Source organism: Brachyistius frenatus, unplaced genomic scaffold (genome assembly GCF_029030835.1).
Source record: "Brachyistius frenatus isolate BFR_SWC_R1_liver_20210118 unplaced genomic scaffold, ASM2903083v1 Contig_114, whole genome shotgun sequence".
Lineage (NCBI taxonomy): Eukaryota > Metazoa > Chordata > Actinopteri > Embiotocidae > Brachyistius > Brachyistius frenatus.
The window spans coordinates 949,640-965,801 of NW_027210713.1; the positions used below are offsets into that span (position 1 = coordinate 949,640).

General features: G+C 41.2%; 1 protein-coding gene across 4 annotated transcripts in view; it reads left to right on the forward strand.

The window, feature by feature from the left end:
• igsf9ba (immunoglobulin superfamily, member 9Ba) overlaps window positions 1-16,162 on the forward strand; it is a 66,703-nt gene that overhangs the window by 36,608 nt on the left and 13,933 nt on the right. For all 4 annotated transcript variants that reach the window (XM_069712916.1, XM_069712917.1, XM_069712918.1 and 1 more), the window contains exons 6-13: window positions 3,838-3,979; window positions 7,425-7,570; window positions 9,078-9,220; window positions 10,605-10,745; window positions 10,840-10,959; window positions 11,925-12,075; window positions 14,183-14,306; window positions 15,523-15,698. In XM_069712916.1, coding sequence (XP_069569017.1) covers window positions 3,838-3,979; window positions 7,425-7,570; window positions 9,078-9,220; window positions 10,605-10,745; window positions 10,840-10,959; window positions 11,925-12,075; window positions 14,183-14,306; window positions 15,523-15,698 — 1,143 coding nt within the window. The remainder of the gene's footprint in view (window positions 1-3,837; window positions 3,980-7,424; window positions 7,571-9,077; window positions 9,221-10,604; window positions 10,746-10,839; window positions 10,960-11,924; window positions 12,076-14,182; window positions 14,307-15,522; window positions 15,699-16,162) is intronic.

The window sequence follows — 16,162 nt, forward strand, 5'->3', positions numbered from 1 at the left end:
TGTATTTAACAAGCAGCAGAGCATCTCGCTTTTACGGTGGCGTTGAGAGTGAGGTCTGTTTTAACGCTCGACTTCTGTACGTCGAAACACAGCGAAGGAATTACTCCTCTCTTCCTCCACAGTGCAGTAAATGCACACACACACACACACACACACACACACACACACACACACACACACACACACACACACACACACACACACACACACACACACACACACACACACACACACACACACACACACACACACACACACACACACATCTACTGTCTGTAACCCGGTGAGGACTTTAACTATTGATGCATGTGATGCAGCTGCATTAAGGTTTCCGGCCTGCAGCGAGTCGATACCTGCGCCCTGGACCACGACACACTGCAGCTGTGGGCTGTTTGGGTGTGAGGCGTCCGTCTCGTAAAAACAGGATTATATCACTTTGATTTCCAGCTACATGAAGCGATGACATATTAGTCAACTAAAACCTTTTTAGTGTTTTGTTGACGACGTTTGGACCGCATGACCAGATATAGTCTGGTTTTGCGTTATTCTGTGGAACTGGGCCGTTGTACTGGCAGTAATGTTGCAGTGTTAGGGATAATGTTATGAAAAAAAAAATTCATTTTGAGATTAAAAAACAAGAAAAATCTTTGTTATATATTGATAAATTATAAGAAAATGTTTAGAGAATAAAGGGATTATATTTGAAAAAAGTCATGATACTGTAACAGTAACAAAGTTATAACAGATATTACGAGAAGGATAATGTTGCATAGATTACTTAATTATTGATGTATGTTGTGGATTAAGATGACTGAATTACCTGTTTATGATAAATGAAAGATATACTTTTCAACTTTCTAATGAAAATACTACATTTATTTTCCTAATGTTTCAACATCATTCTTGAAGATATCACAATATGTTTGCCTTACTGCGGCCCTGATGCTGTAGAAATATATGGTCTATATATGGTTGAGTATTATGGTCAAATTTGATTTCTTTATCAGTTTTATTGGGCACCTATGGTTGTTTTTGGACAGCCCTGGATGACGGGGACTAGAACTATTTCACTTCTAAATGTCAAACAGAAGTCAGTTCTTGACCAGCAGTGTTCCCGTCATCAAAGCTGTATGTGAGAGGGAATTTGTCCACCAACCATTCAGAAAAGAAATCTGCGGGGACGGAGAAGTCGGTTTGTATACAGTGAGAAAACGGGTAGAAATAAATCCAGCTGTTTTGTCTTTCTATTGATCTTAAAATTGAGGCACAGAGGGAAAGTTTTTGGAAAATTAAGGTTTTGTAATGGTGTTTATTCTCGAGCGACTTGATTTCTTAATGTTATAAGGTGTTCTCGCCTTTTCACAGAGGTCTTTCTGGCCATGTGAACATGACCTGCTGTCATATTAACCATTCATATTGTAGGATTTAGGAGCATCTATTGGAATGTAATGTTTTAATTAGTGTAAAATCACATTGAACCGAGAGGCAACCAACAGTGACGTCACCCATCAGTTTGTGAACTGCTGTTCCAAAGTCTCGAGTTTGGGTTTTGCCCGACGCCATCTTGCTATTTTGAAACCAGAAGTGAAGGCCACTAGGGTTGGCTGTCAAAAAGCCCTGGCTCCATTGACTCCCATTCATAAAGGTCATTATGGTGTCATTAGATAAATTCCCTCCTTCTGATCAGTGTTCTGTTGATCCTTCAGATAATAATTTCATCATTAATTAGGTTTTAGGTGTCAAACAGAGCTGTGCCTGGTTTCTATTGACATACCTGGGGTGCAGTCAGGTTGTGTCTTTGGGGTCTCATATCCCCCCCATGCTCCTCCACAGCTCGTCCAAATATGGTCACTTCTGGTTCCAAAAAGCAAGATGGTAAAACTAGCTAATAAACCAATGGTGGCCACCGTCGATCCTTTTCCACGCTTGTAAAGGTAAAGGGGTCCAGTGGTTTGCAAATCTGTAATCCCACCACTAGATGCCACTATATCCTACACAGTGCTCATTTAATACCAGAATAATGGCAGTAGGGTGTGTGATGGAGGGTAATATTGATACACCGCTGACTGTACATGCAGAAATCAGGAGCCTAGGAATAAGAAACCCACAAAAAAAAACAATCTACTCTGGAGTTGGGTTGATTATTACCATGTAAATGGCTGTGAAATAAAAGATATGATTACTACTCACGCTCAACGCGCAATAACACGCAGATATCTGTGGAGTCATGATTCTCACTGCGATGATCTGTTTTTAATTGTTCTGTGAAAGGCCCCACCTGACGTACATAAAGCTGTGCACGCTGAGAGGGAAATAAGCAGGAGGCTTGTATCTGGGCCCGCTCATAAAAGACAGCTTACCTTTCATGACTTCTGCTGTTTTATTGAGAGTTAGGAGCAAACCTCGAGCACCTCGGGGGATGAGAGGCTGGCAATGCGAAGCACGCATGAGCTTCAACACCGGCTACTATTAAGGTTACGATAACTGTCTGCTCGCTGTGTTTTACATCACACTGTGGTGATATATTGTAAATAATGCTTCGCGTGTTCTTTTTCTCACCCTGATGTGTTCCTGAAAGAAAAAAGTAGAAGCAGGGGAGGCCGGTACATAGAGCAGAACTCATCTTAATTTAATAGTACTTTTTTTTATCAATGTAACTGTCTCCTTTATTCCTTCATATAGAAGAGTTTCAGACACTTCACTTCAAACAAAAGATTCCAGGACACTGCATTTAAAACCAAAAGCTGAGTGTCTTAATGCCTTACAAAGGTTTTCTGTTAATTAATTGTTGTCAATATGATAAACAATAATTTTGCTCCGATGTATACAGTATTTGTTGATTTGTTGAACTGATTACTGTTCTTTTTTTATCTGACCCTGTTTCAAATAAAAGTAATGAGCTAAATCCTGACATAATGTATAGTAAAAATGATCCGTTTTTGATTTTAGTCACTTTACCATGAGCATTGCTGGTAATGCAAAGCATTTGTCTCAACTGAAATAAACAGGAAGTCAGATACAAGTCAGCAAATGTTTGTAGAAAACCACAAAATAAATTAATCTTATAATATGAGTTTTACAAAGAATACTCTTCACATTATGAATTTTTATTTTATTTTTATATAACCATTTGGTAGTTTTTGAATGTTTAATCCCCATTGTATATACTTTTTTATGTACTGGACACTGAAAAAGGACATCACACCCACATGTTAGAAGTTCTTAATTCAATTAAAATCAATCTTTTTGGCCGCCTATCAAATTAATAAATATGAATATACTGTATGTTTTGCTTTTTGGTGTTTTCTTTTAAATGGTAACTGATCAAATCACTGTATAATGTGCAAAAGGGAACATAGATAATTACCACCTGCTTCTGCAGCTGCACTCAGCCCTACGGAACCTTTTAGCATCTTAAAGCTCATTGTTTTGGTTTTATGAATCCCAACTTTATTATATTGTGTCACTCTCACCGGGACAGCTGTTTCTATGGAGATAAATTTTGAACTGAATACGATCTGTTCATCACCAAACAGCATACAGACAAAGATAACAAGTATCCCCTTTCCCACTGCTGGCTCTACTCCACTCGACTCTACTGGCTTTTAATACGAGGTACTCTTCTGGAGATCAAAAATAGAGCTAAAAGAGAGTTAAAAATGCACTAACATTGATTAGGTTGCCTGAAAAATGACAAAATGAATTATAATGTAACTGCTGGATGTGTAAAGGCAACTGTTTGCTAACAAGATATCAACTTAAAATGTGAAAGCAAAAGTTTGTTTCTGCAGCTTTACAGAGTTAAAATAATCCAACACCTGTTTTTGTTTTTCTCAGGGCCTCCATACATCGTGTCACCACCCGAAAACATCACTGTAAACATATCCCAGAATGCACTCTTCACCTGCCAAGCGGAGGCGTATCCCGGCAACCTGACCTACACCTGGTTTTGGGAAGAGGACAACGTCTACTTCAAGAAGTAAAGTTATGATCGGGTTCACTTCTGTACTGTAGCTGCAGTGTTTCTCTGTGTGTGGGAACTTCTCAGTTAAGCATGTTGGTGAGGTTTAAGACCTAAGAGCCCCTCGCTTGGAGACTCATTTAAATCATCGCCAAGCAGCCTTTATCCCACGGCTTTTGTGATGTGAGTGACATTGTGTGTCTCTGAGCCCTTTGCTGTTTTGTATTTTCAGTGACTGTCCAAGGGTATGAGTGTGTGTTTGTGTGTGTCCATATCTGTGTGTGCGCCCCTGTCCTGCTGCAGCCCTGTGGGCAGTAAGAGTGGGCCTGCTGGGGGTCCGTCTGGAGCGTGCCAGGCGAGTTAGTGCACTCTGATGACAGCATCGCATGACTCAGGCCTTGTGTCATCGTATGCCTCTCATGCGGCAATGATCTGAAGCGTAGCCAGGACCTCCGCGGGCTCCCCAAAGCAGGTCTTTAGAGTCTCAGAGGGTTTTACAGCAAACAAGTGACAGACAGAACAAGCAGCAAGGAAGAACAAGTGAATGGGGTTTAGACTGGTGGTGAAAACAAGCGTCAGAGGGACTATCAGAGAGGAAGAGTGCAAAGTGACTTTAAAGACCTTTTGTAGTGTCAATCTTGATTTTTTTTTTTTTTTTTTTTACTTTACTCAGTGACATGTTTTTTCTACAAAACCCTACTGTATGTGATTTTAATCCTTAATAATAAATATCTTATTTCCTATTCATGTCTGTACATATCCTGGTAGTTGAGGTACATCGGCGCTTTATCCTCTTGCAGTGGCACCCTGGATATGTGTAAAAACAAAAGAAAAAGTGGGTTAACAGCCAATCAAATCTTCAAAGTAGATATTAATAAGAGGCTGAACGTTCTCCTCTCTCTGAGTTGTACAAGTCCGTTTCCCAAAAAGTTGGGACGCCGTGTAAAATGTAAATAAAAACAGAATGCGATGATTTGCAAATCATGTAAACCTATATTTAATTGGAAATAGACCAAAGACAACAGATCAAATGTTGAAACTGACAATTTGAGGATTTCATCATCTACGGTTCATAATATCATTAAAAGATTTAGCGAATCGGGAGAAATGGCCGTGATATTCGGGCCCTCAGGCGGTACTGCATGAAAAACAGACATGGATCTGCAGTGGAAATCACTGAATGGGCTCAGGAACACTTCAGAAAACTGTCCCACCTGCAGTCCAAACCTGTCACCCATTGAAAACATTTGGCACATCATGAAACAAAGAATACGACCCTGAACTGTTGAAAAGCTGAAATCTTATATCAGGCAAGAATGGGACATCATTTTGCTTTCAAAACTGCAGCAACTAGTCTCCTCAGTTCTCAAACATTTACAGTGTTGTTAAAAGAAGAGGTGATGCAACACTGGTAAACATGCCACCCTCCCAACTTTTTGAAACTCAGTTTCAACATCTTATATGTTGTCTTTGTTCTATTTTCAATTAAATATGGGTTAACATGATTTGCAATTCATCGCATTCTGTTTTTATTTACATTTTACAGAGTGTCATAACTTTTTTGGAAACAGGGTTTCACATTGCTTCAGCTGACGCCTGATGTTTTGTGAGCAACAAAACACGTGTCAGGTGTGTGCTCACCATCATCCAGGATGGATATCAGAGGCCCCTCTACCGCTCTTAAATTCAAAGTTTTGATAGCTTTGAATATTAGTAAAGAATTGCTTTACTTCTTTATAGCGAGGATTTCATGTAGAAGACAAAACCAGCACACCTGTGATCAGTTTAATGTTAACAACAGCACACATGCAAACGATTCTAATAAATCCCTGGTATTGTTATTTGAATGGGTGTCTAAGGCAGCTATGCCATGGGATGGCGCTGGAGGCTGGTTATCAGGCCTAATCCTAACTCTAGGGTTGGGTTCAGGGTTACAGGCAAAGGAGGGCGCTAGACACGAGAAAGTTTACAGGCATAAGGGAGGCCTAAAGACATTCACACCCACCAACTTTCAGATCCCTGACACCTTTCTTCTGGAGGTTAGTTAGACACCATCACTTATTAGGGTTAGGGTTTGGTAAATTGACCTTTGACCTCCCAGTGGTTTCATTTCCCAAGGAAACCTTTAGTTGAACCGGACGACAGATTGTATGAAAAGATAATTAGATGCTCGACTCCTTATCATCTGAATTGACCTCTGACCTCCTAGTAGTTGCATTTTCTCAGGTGTCCAGAGTTTGAACTGTGAATCTGATACGACCTCATTGATCAAACCCACTTCATTCTCATTGGTTTGGTTTAAACTCCACCTCTTTGCTCCCATTGGTCGGGGCAGGGTTACCAAGGGGTGGGGTTAGAAAGTGGTGAGGCTAACAAGGGTGGGGAAGGGGTTTAAGGTCTCCAAACATCAAATTTTGACAGGTGGTACTGCATTTCTCTCTCCATCCTCATTAAGTAAAATAAACTAAAGGCTGGAGGTAGCTCGTGAAGTTTAATATAAACAATCCTTTGTGATGGCAGCGTGTGAAAAATATGTTTGTAATCCATTCAGTTTTAAGATACACATCGTGCCATATTATTTGAGAATAACACCGCAGGGGTGGACTGTCTCAATATTACTTCCTGCCTTCACCTACCAAACACCTCACTAATTCACAGCATACTATGCTAACACCATGCATGCTATGCTCATACCCCCCCAAAAAAGAAACCATCTAGTACAAAGCCTGTTATGACGTGAGCGCGTTCAATATCTCACTGCGGTTCTCACCTCCCTTTACTGATGTTTCATTGGCGTAAATGCAGAATTCCGTTTTTTTGGAATTGTACAGGGTCCAACGAAATTAAAGAAAACAATTGAAGTCTGTGCAACACAAGGGAAACGGATCAAATAAAGTCAATATATAGGTATATAAATGTGAAAGATGTGGGGATTTGCCCTTCTATATGAGAACAGTGGAGGTGGTGGGGGAGCTTCATACCTTTTACACATGACAATTGTTGATGAATGGATTTTGGCAAAGGCCTTTTCACAATCAGTTCAATAAGCTCTATAACATATGTGCAGAATTCATTATTTTAAGCATTGATATGAAAGTTACAACATAAGAGGGGGTGTCATTGGAAAGTGTTACCGCTTTATTTAAAGATGTTTTCAGTTTGAGCTTCAGTTCTGCTGTGTGATGAATGTGGAAATACAGCGTGGACAGTGAGGAAAGAACTCAAACTGATTCTCTGCTTCGTCATCAGTGTGTTTGATTTTATAGGGTGTCAAGCCGGAAGGCTCTGTGCTCTTTGAATCCCTCTCGGTCGGCTGCTGTTTGACTCTCTGCTGCTCTCTTATGGCACCTTGATGTAATTTTACACAACAAAAAGGAAAAGAAAAAAACCAAAAACTAGATGTGCTCCCTGTCCTGTTTCAGCAGCAGCACGATGTGACAAAACATCTGTGTGTTTCTTGCAGCGACCTGAAGCTCCGAGTGCGCATCCTCATCGACGGCACCCTCATCATCTTCCGGGTCAAGCCGGAGGATGCCGGGAAATACACCTGCAGTCCGAGCAACAGCCTCGGCATCTCGCCCTCAGCATCAGCCTACCTGACTGTTCAGTGTGAGTGTTACCACGGCAACCGAGTGGAGGAGGAGGAGGAGGATGGTGTGTGTGTGTGGGGGGGGGGGGGGGGGGGTAAGGCACAGGGCAGCAGCAGCAGCAGCAGCAGTATGGAGGCTGCTGTAGTAATTTGGCAGCGCTGCTCCGCGACTGTAACGGGAAGTAACCTTCTTGGATTTCAAGGTCACGTGTTTCAGAGGCGGCAGAGTTCGGCCCCTCGACGCTTTGACTCAGCCCCTACATTTAACCCTAATCATTGCATCATAATCTGTGCACAAAGATGGAGACAGACTCCATTTTTTTAAATATTTTTTTTATTCTGGTCCCCCTCAATCTGAAACAGTGACATTCCTGTGCTTCCTCTGTGGCTGATGAGAGAGAGGAACGCCGCTCCGGGCCACCTGACGCTCCGTCGGCAACCCTTACTGTACGAGCTAATTTGCTCCCAAGTTGCTGCTGGTCATTGATTATTGTGCTACAGTACGAGAGAGAGAGAGAGAGAGAGAGAGAGAGAGAGAGAGAGAGAGAGAGAGAGAGAGAGAGAGAAGAGGGACTCCAGCACTGCAGGCATTGATTTCATCACTGGTCTCACATACTGTACAGCAGACCCAAATCAAACCGGTGTCGCGGATGCAAAACTGGGCGATACTGCAGAGTAGAAATGAAGACGCCTTTTTTGACAGTTTCATGGGTTTTATACGTCTAGACTAATAACTTTGGTACATTACAAAGTTTATATCTGCAGAAATATGATGATAACATTAATCAGATTTCAAATTAGTATTGTTCCTTTTGGCGATTTTGTATTAGACCCCCAAAAAACACCTTTTACAGGCTGCACTACTGCACCACTCTCTCGCTGGCTGTTGCCTCATCTCCTCTCCCACTAATTCCCCTTTCAGCACCTCTTTTATGTTTCCTGCATGCAAGGAATTTTTTTTTAATATTTCCGCAGTGTCACCCGGTCTTGAAAAAAATTCTCTGTAACCGCACGATCGTATCTCCAAAAATGTTGGAGCTGTTGTTCTTTAACACAATTGGGAAAAAAACAAAAACGATTTAGCTGGAGATAAAACTGGATTTTGAATTGTGTTTGTTGTAATTAAGTTAAAATATTCTTCATCATGCAGACGGCGTGGGCTGCTCTCACTACAGAAGATCTTAGTTTTGACAGAAAACATAATTTGTTTTCCTGTTTTCCAAAAATCATATAAAAGTCTGTTTAAAACTCTTATGAAAAACATCTGATAGTAAGCTCACTGCAGTCAAACATCTCTCCTCAGACTCTCTGAATCTGAAGGATACCTATGCAGCGCTCCTGAATTTAAGATAAGACGCTAATCCTTCTGGTCCTGGAGACATTTTCGGAGGACTGATTCCCGACTGCAAGAAGCTTCAGAAACGTTTTCTAGTCTTTTCCATCGAGTGGTTGTGAAATTTCTTCACACAAACATTCTGCTCAGACACATTTATATTTGCGTAACCCTGATCCATCCTTTACATCCAGACCCCGCCCGGGTGATCAACATGCCCCCGGTCATCTATGTGCCCCGGAAACTGCCCGGCATCATCCGCTGCCCGGTGGACGCCAACCCGCCTGTGACATCAGTGAAGTGGGAGAAAGACGGCTACTCGCTCAGAGTGGAGAAGGTCAGTCTTTTGTTGTTGTTTTTTTTAAGTTTCATATGCCTGATTGTAAAATTTAAGAAAATGGTCTGTTTAAAATTGTTTTTAGTTTCACATGAGGCGCGGTTTGATTCAGCTTTGATGAATTTGATCAATTTAGTCTGAATTTAACCCGACGGGTGATATTTTATCTGAAAACTTTTTCAGTTTGAGTTGTTAAATTTAGATTTGTGTTTTATTTGTACTTTGACACACACACAGCAGATCTTTAAATATTCTGACAGCTATTTAAAGGAGATTTATTCCAACGAACGTGGACATTTACAGGATTATTACGCTGTTTGATTGACAGGCTGCTTTCAAGGTTACGAACATATCATATATTTTTCTTATTTTCAAACTTTCAGGTTCATAATCTTCTGTTTATTTTTATTATTTTACAACAGGACAATCTTTTGGAAAATAACCACGATGACAAAAAAGACACGAACATCACATGTTAACGTGCACTTCACGTATTTTCACAAATCTCCGCCTGTGAAGGTTCAACTCAGTGTTAGCATCATCATCTTTTATTTCTACTCATTAACAGTGATTTGAAACTACATAGACTGAGAAAATGTTTATTTAAACAAGGAGATGAACAAACAGAAAAAAGGCAATTCTACAATGAATTAATGAAAGCGACTAAAACCTACAATTTATGGAAGATGGTGAAATACAGTTAGATACAAATAAAACCCTAAAAAAGAACACATAGTACAAACATACAGCAGGCAGTTAAAACAAGTGGAAATAAAACAGTAAACATCAATGTTCAAAGAACAAACAATAAAATATTCAAATTTTAAAACAACAATAGTAAGTGAGTAAAGATGGGTTTTTAATCTTGATTTAAAGACTGCACATTAATGCAGCAGCATAAACTGTCTACTAATATAATCATATATATCAGGTCACTCTCAGGGATCATTTTCTGTATTATAATTACTTTTACTTTGTATATTTTAAGTACATTTTGCAGATAATACTTCTGTACTTTTACTTAAGTAGGATTTTCAGTTGCGTCCTTTTTACATTGTTGCGGTGAAGGACTTTTGTCATACTCTCACCACAATCTATACAACAAATACAACAGCTACATATATTAACATTATATTTTTAATCATTGAAGCAGTATTGTCCTGTCTGTGTAAAGAGTGTATCTCTGCTCTCTATCTGTTGCTCTACTTATCAGATATTCTGCCACTGTTGAGGGCAGGTCTGTATTAAATAAACATCCACCTCTTGTTCATCTGATTTAAAAAAAACTTTGGGGATCTTTGTTTTTCTGGTGCAGTTTAAAAATCATTTGGCTTCAGGAGAACCTCTGAAATCAAGCGTTTCAGCTGCCCCCCTTGTCTTGCAGTACCCCGGCTGGAGCCTGATGCAAGACGGAAGTATCCGGGTGGCGGAGGCCACAGAAGACTCCCTGGGCACCTACACCTGTGTGCCTTACAACGCCCTGGGTACCATGGGCATGTCCCCCCCTGCCACTTTGGTGCTAAAGGTACATCGCCGCTCAGGTTGTGTCGTGTCTGTCGTTCGGTTCTCACTCCTTCCGAATGAATCGGTATGATGTGAGCTTGTGTGTGTTTATCCAGGATCCCCCTTACTTTAATGTGAGGCCTGGGGGGGAGTACCGTCAGGAGGCCGGGAGAGAGCTCGTCATCCCCTGTGCTGCTTCTGGAGACCCTGATATACCAACCATCACCTGGAGAAAGGTGCCGTAGAAACACACACACACACACACACACCTACAAATGTCCTGAAAGTAAATCATATCTGAGGCTCCGTTCAGACCTGGTACTTAAATGCATTCTGGGTGATCCGATCACAAAGGGACAGCTATCAGTACGTCCATTCACACTATTATCAAGCATTTCCATGTGCCCACTTTTGATTGGATGTCAAATAAATGCAAATAACCACGTAAATAAACATCAGTAAACAAGTAAGCAAACACAAGCAGTGGAGTTGAAGCAACAGGCACTTAACAAAATGGGACATCCTCTCTCATCGAGCCTCAATTTAATTTGAAATTATGACATATTGCAAATTTCTAAATGTCTAAACACTCGAGATTATAATTCACAACCTGAACCGTCAGACTCGACCTGACCACGTCGCTTCAGGCTCACTTTATTTAGTTATTCCAGCAGGATTGAGAGGGTCGGTCACTGCGCTGCGGTAGATTAATGAAGAGGAGGCTCTGGTGAAACAAGCGTCAGGTGGACAACCTGTGTTTTTTTTTTCAACTGCTTTATAGCCACTAGTTTAGTTTGCAGGTAAACCTCTTATACAGTACTTCCTGTTCTATTCAGCTGAGCTCGGCAGACTCACGCAGGATATTTTTTGCTATTTTCTATTTGTATTGCTTATTAAGAGGGCTTCAATTTAGTAGGTGGTCTGTCAATGTAGCACAGGACACATTTGTGTTCACACTGCTGAAAGAATGTGGTCATATATACGTCCCAGACCACCTCTGAATGTGGTCTGAGTACATCAGATTTCAATGTGTCTTCGGTGCAGCTACACCTCTCCTTAGTAGGGATGGGCAGGAAACATGTTACTGCCAGGTCTGAACAGGGCCTTCGTGTGTTTGTTTTTTTCTTTTACCTGTCGTGCACTAAAATATGTATTTGCCCACTGCTTAACCGTGTTACTGTGATTTTCATGTCAATTGAAGGTGGGGAAGCCAAGCAGGAGTAAGCACAACATCCTACCCAGTGGCAGCTTACAGTTTCTGTCGCTCAGCAAGGAGGACCACGGAGAGTGGGAGTGTGTAGCCACCAATGTGGTCACGAGCATCACTGCCAGCACACGTATCCTAGTCATCGGTACAGACTGTCTGCACAGCCGCTCTCAGCTTGCTCAGTTTCCTCAACCATTGACCTTTTTGTAGTTATTTTGAGTTCTCTGGGATCCCACTTTGCTGCGTGCTTTGAGTGATTTGCATGAAGAAGAAGTGACCCTCATCCCTCAAACTCCTCGCCCTCCACCCAATTTCCCTTTGGGCATCATTAAAATTTAATTTGATCTTATCTGTAATAGCTTTACACTGTTAATTTAAAGCCTGAATCTGTAGCTGCGGTGTGCATTTTTTCACCCCTCTGCGAAGACACTGCCACTGCAGTCCATTGTCTGTTGAGTCATCAGACCAAGGACATCTTTTTACTGTTAAACTGATTGACTGAAGTGTTGACAAAGGCAAACAGGGTTATGAAGTTGAGATGGGGATCTGAACGTCCAGATGCACAAAAAAGATTACATTGTTAGAGCAATCTTCACATCCTCAGTTTTTTGTCTTATTCATTCGGAAAAACCAGTGTGTGTGTGTGTGTGTGTGTGTGTGTGTGTGTGTGTGTGTGTGTGTGTGTGTGTGTGTGTGTGTGTGTGTGTGTGTGTGTGTGTAAATGTACAAAACGCAGTTTATAGCATTTCGATTTTAATAACAGATCGTGTAGCCTTTAAGTGGCCTTTATAATTGAGGCCTTCTGTGATGCAAATTGATATTGTGACAACAATTACGCCTTTTTTTTTGCATTTGTTGCTACATAATATTTACTGCTATAATATCAGCCATTTTGAGTAACTTGCACAAAATGGACTGCATACATATTATAATTATGATGGGAAAGGTTGAGGATTATGTCAAATATACTTCGCAAAATCACACTTGATAGCAATGAGAGTAACGAAACTCTCTAACAAAACTTGTGAGGTTATGTGTGTTGCTTGGCATTATCACTCACTGTACTCACATTTCTTAAAATATTTAGTAGACCAGTGTCTTATTTGCAGATTTTATAGTCCTGGCTTTTTAAAGAATACCAAAAAAAGAGTAAACAACAACTTACTGCAGGGGCAGAAAGGTGGCGTACATATAGTTTATATAAAATTGCTAAAGTAGATGCAGTTTCACTAAATATCTGAACAGAGAAAACCAGTAGTTGTGCAGTAACTTTTTAAAGATACATTTTTTTGGGGGGGCAATTTGCCTTTGGTAGAGAGACACTGGCATGACATGAAGAAGGGTCAGAAATCAAACTGTGGGCGTTGTACCTCACACACGAGGCTACCAGACCGCCCTGCTTATATAATACTGCAATATTGTTGTTGTTGTTTTTTTAAATGCTCTTACTACTATAGCATCTTAATAAAAGACTTGCAAATGTTTTTTTCACAGTTCATGTTCGCCTCGCTGTGCCTCCAAACCTCAGTAAACATATTGTTAGGTTCAGCAATCAAAAAGCTGAAAATCAGCTCACCATTTGACATGTTATGTCAAATTTGTTTAGTGAAAAATAAATATGCACATTTTTACTATGCTAACTAGTTCTGGCTGAACATTTCGCGAGCAGTTGTACAAATGAATAATCTCCGGATGTTGAACTACTGCTTTAAACCCAGTAGTCTGTGGGGTCACTAAGTCTGCCTCAGGGCCTCACTTCCTGCGCAGTCGTTCCGGTGCTGCACAGCTGGCGGCGCTCAGCCGACGGGTGACGCAGGACGGCTGCGCTCCTCGGACCGGGCTCAGGTCTCTCCTTCATTTGGGAGAAGCACCCGTCTCCGGGCCGCGCTTTAGCACATCCGCTCGGTGGGATGAGCAGGGCCGCAGGAAGCGCTGCTGCTCTCGAACTTCACCCCCACGCTGGTCGCCACCTCAGCCGGCGTCACGTTATCCGCCGAGCGCCGGGAGACACGTCACGCAGCACGAGATTCCACAACACAATTCTCATCATTTTTCATTGTTACACTTAAACCTGATCAGTACGAGTCAGTCAGACATAAATACACATCTGTACCATATTCATATTAGCGGGATATCTGTAGCTTAATTACTGCATGCGGCTTTAGACGAGTGTAAGTAGTTATTTATGTGATGAATGAATTAGTACGTGTGCATTATGAATTTATTTCCACTCTTGTCTCTGAACCGCTCAGGCACCAGCCCGCACGCTCCCGGAAACATCCACGTATTGCCCTCGACGACCTCTGCTAATGTGTCCTGGGAACCGGGTTACGATGGCGGCTTCGAGCAGACGTTCTCCGTGTGGTACGGCCCAGTGTGAGTGCTCTTCGTTTCCTTTTCAATCGATGACAGCCGCAGCAGCTGGAAACGCTACCTGCAGCCGAGTCTGACACAGAGTTGGAGCCCTTCATCGCTGATGATGATGATGATGATGATAAAAGTAAAGTGGATATGAATGCAACAAAATCACAGTGACTCACAAAAGAAGGTGGTTTAATTTCGTACGGTTTTGTCATCCTGTCAAATGTTTTTTTTTTTTTAAATTAGTTTTACACTTACCAAACATAAATGCAAAAAATAAACATAAAACATCAAATTAAAATGTCGCCAGTGACATAATTTTCCAAGTGTATCATTGAAGTAGCTTATAGGACCGGCGTGAAGGATTCAGGAGATCTATTGGCGGAAATGGAGCATAATATTCACAATAAAACCCTCCAACAGATATGGAAAACGCTGCATGTAGACATTTTTAATCCAGTTGCACGAACTATTTATGTCCAGTTTTTACGAGGATATTGATAACTAGTATACAGTGGGAACTCCAGACTGAATATCACAATATTTTTAACCTTGAACCTTTTTTTTTTTAAAACTCGTTTTCGAACATGCCAGTGAGTCTGTGCAGGTTAGTGCTCTTCACATGACTGACAAGCTGAAAATAAGAGTAAAAACGTGAATAATTAAACAGCTTTAGACTCATGACATCAATGAAATGATGAAAATGTGGCAGTACAATCAAAAAAAAAGATTAAAATCTGGATAAAAAAAACAATAAAATAGCAAAAAGACTACAATAAATAGAATTGATAGGATGTAATAAACCATTTGAAAATTTGAATTTGATCTAGTAAATTAAGATTAAACAAATTGAATCATGTGTATTAAGCACTATGATAAAAAGCCGGTCTAATGAGGAGGCGTTCAAGGACGTCCAGACTCTCAGCTGCTCTGCGATCCGCTGACAGACGGCCCCAACGGTTCGCAGCATAAAATGAAAGGTAGCAACTCAAACAAGTCAAAGACTCGAGCAGCGGATCCACGAGGGGCCGTCCTGGCTCAAATACTGCAAACCGTGTCGGACTGGTCCAGGACTGTGAAGTGCTTTAAACAAGTGTTATATGTTCTGTTTGTCTCCTGACACAGAATTAACTGCAAACGGTCATAATCACAGTGGCGACTTTCTTCATGGTTTCACAGTCCTACTTTAATTTGTAAAAAAACTGTTTGTCCGTCTCGCTCCTCCTCTCAGGTCAAAGAGAATCGACTTCGGCCCTCACGACTGGCACTCCATGCCGGTCTCTGGTGCTCAGACGTGGTTGGTGGTGCCAGGGTTGGAGCCTGGGACAGAGTACCAATTCAGTGTGTTGGCACAGAACAAGCTGGGCACGGGCCCGTTCAGTGAAGTGGTGACAGTCAACACTGCAGGTGGGTGCCGCTCGTCAGAGGCCCTTCCATCCGCGTTCGCTGCTTCTTGACTTCAAAGTCAACGCGCCGAGATGCGCCGAGAAGCTATTTATAATTTAAAATGAAGTCGGTTTATTTATAGAGCACGTTTAGACCCAAATAAGCTAAAGTGCTGCACAACATCAGATGTGCAGCACCTTAAAACAGACAAGGATGGGGCTGAAACCGTAAAGACATTAAAAACAAATTACACTAAATAAGAAACAATATTAAACCAAAACAGCACACATGAGAAGTAATTATTGCTGGGAATTTTTTTTTTTTTTTTTTTTTTTTTTTATCAGATTGGGCCTTATATGGCCTAAATGCCATTGAGGATAAATATGTTTTCAATCGAGATGTGAACACTGATAGTGAAGATGACGACCTGATCTGGAGGAGGAGACTCAGGAAACCTGGTCGGCCATTTGAGGCGATCTGGATCC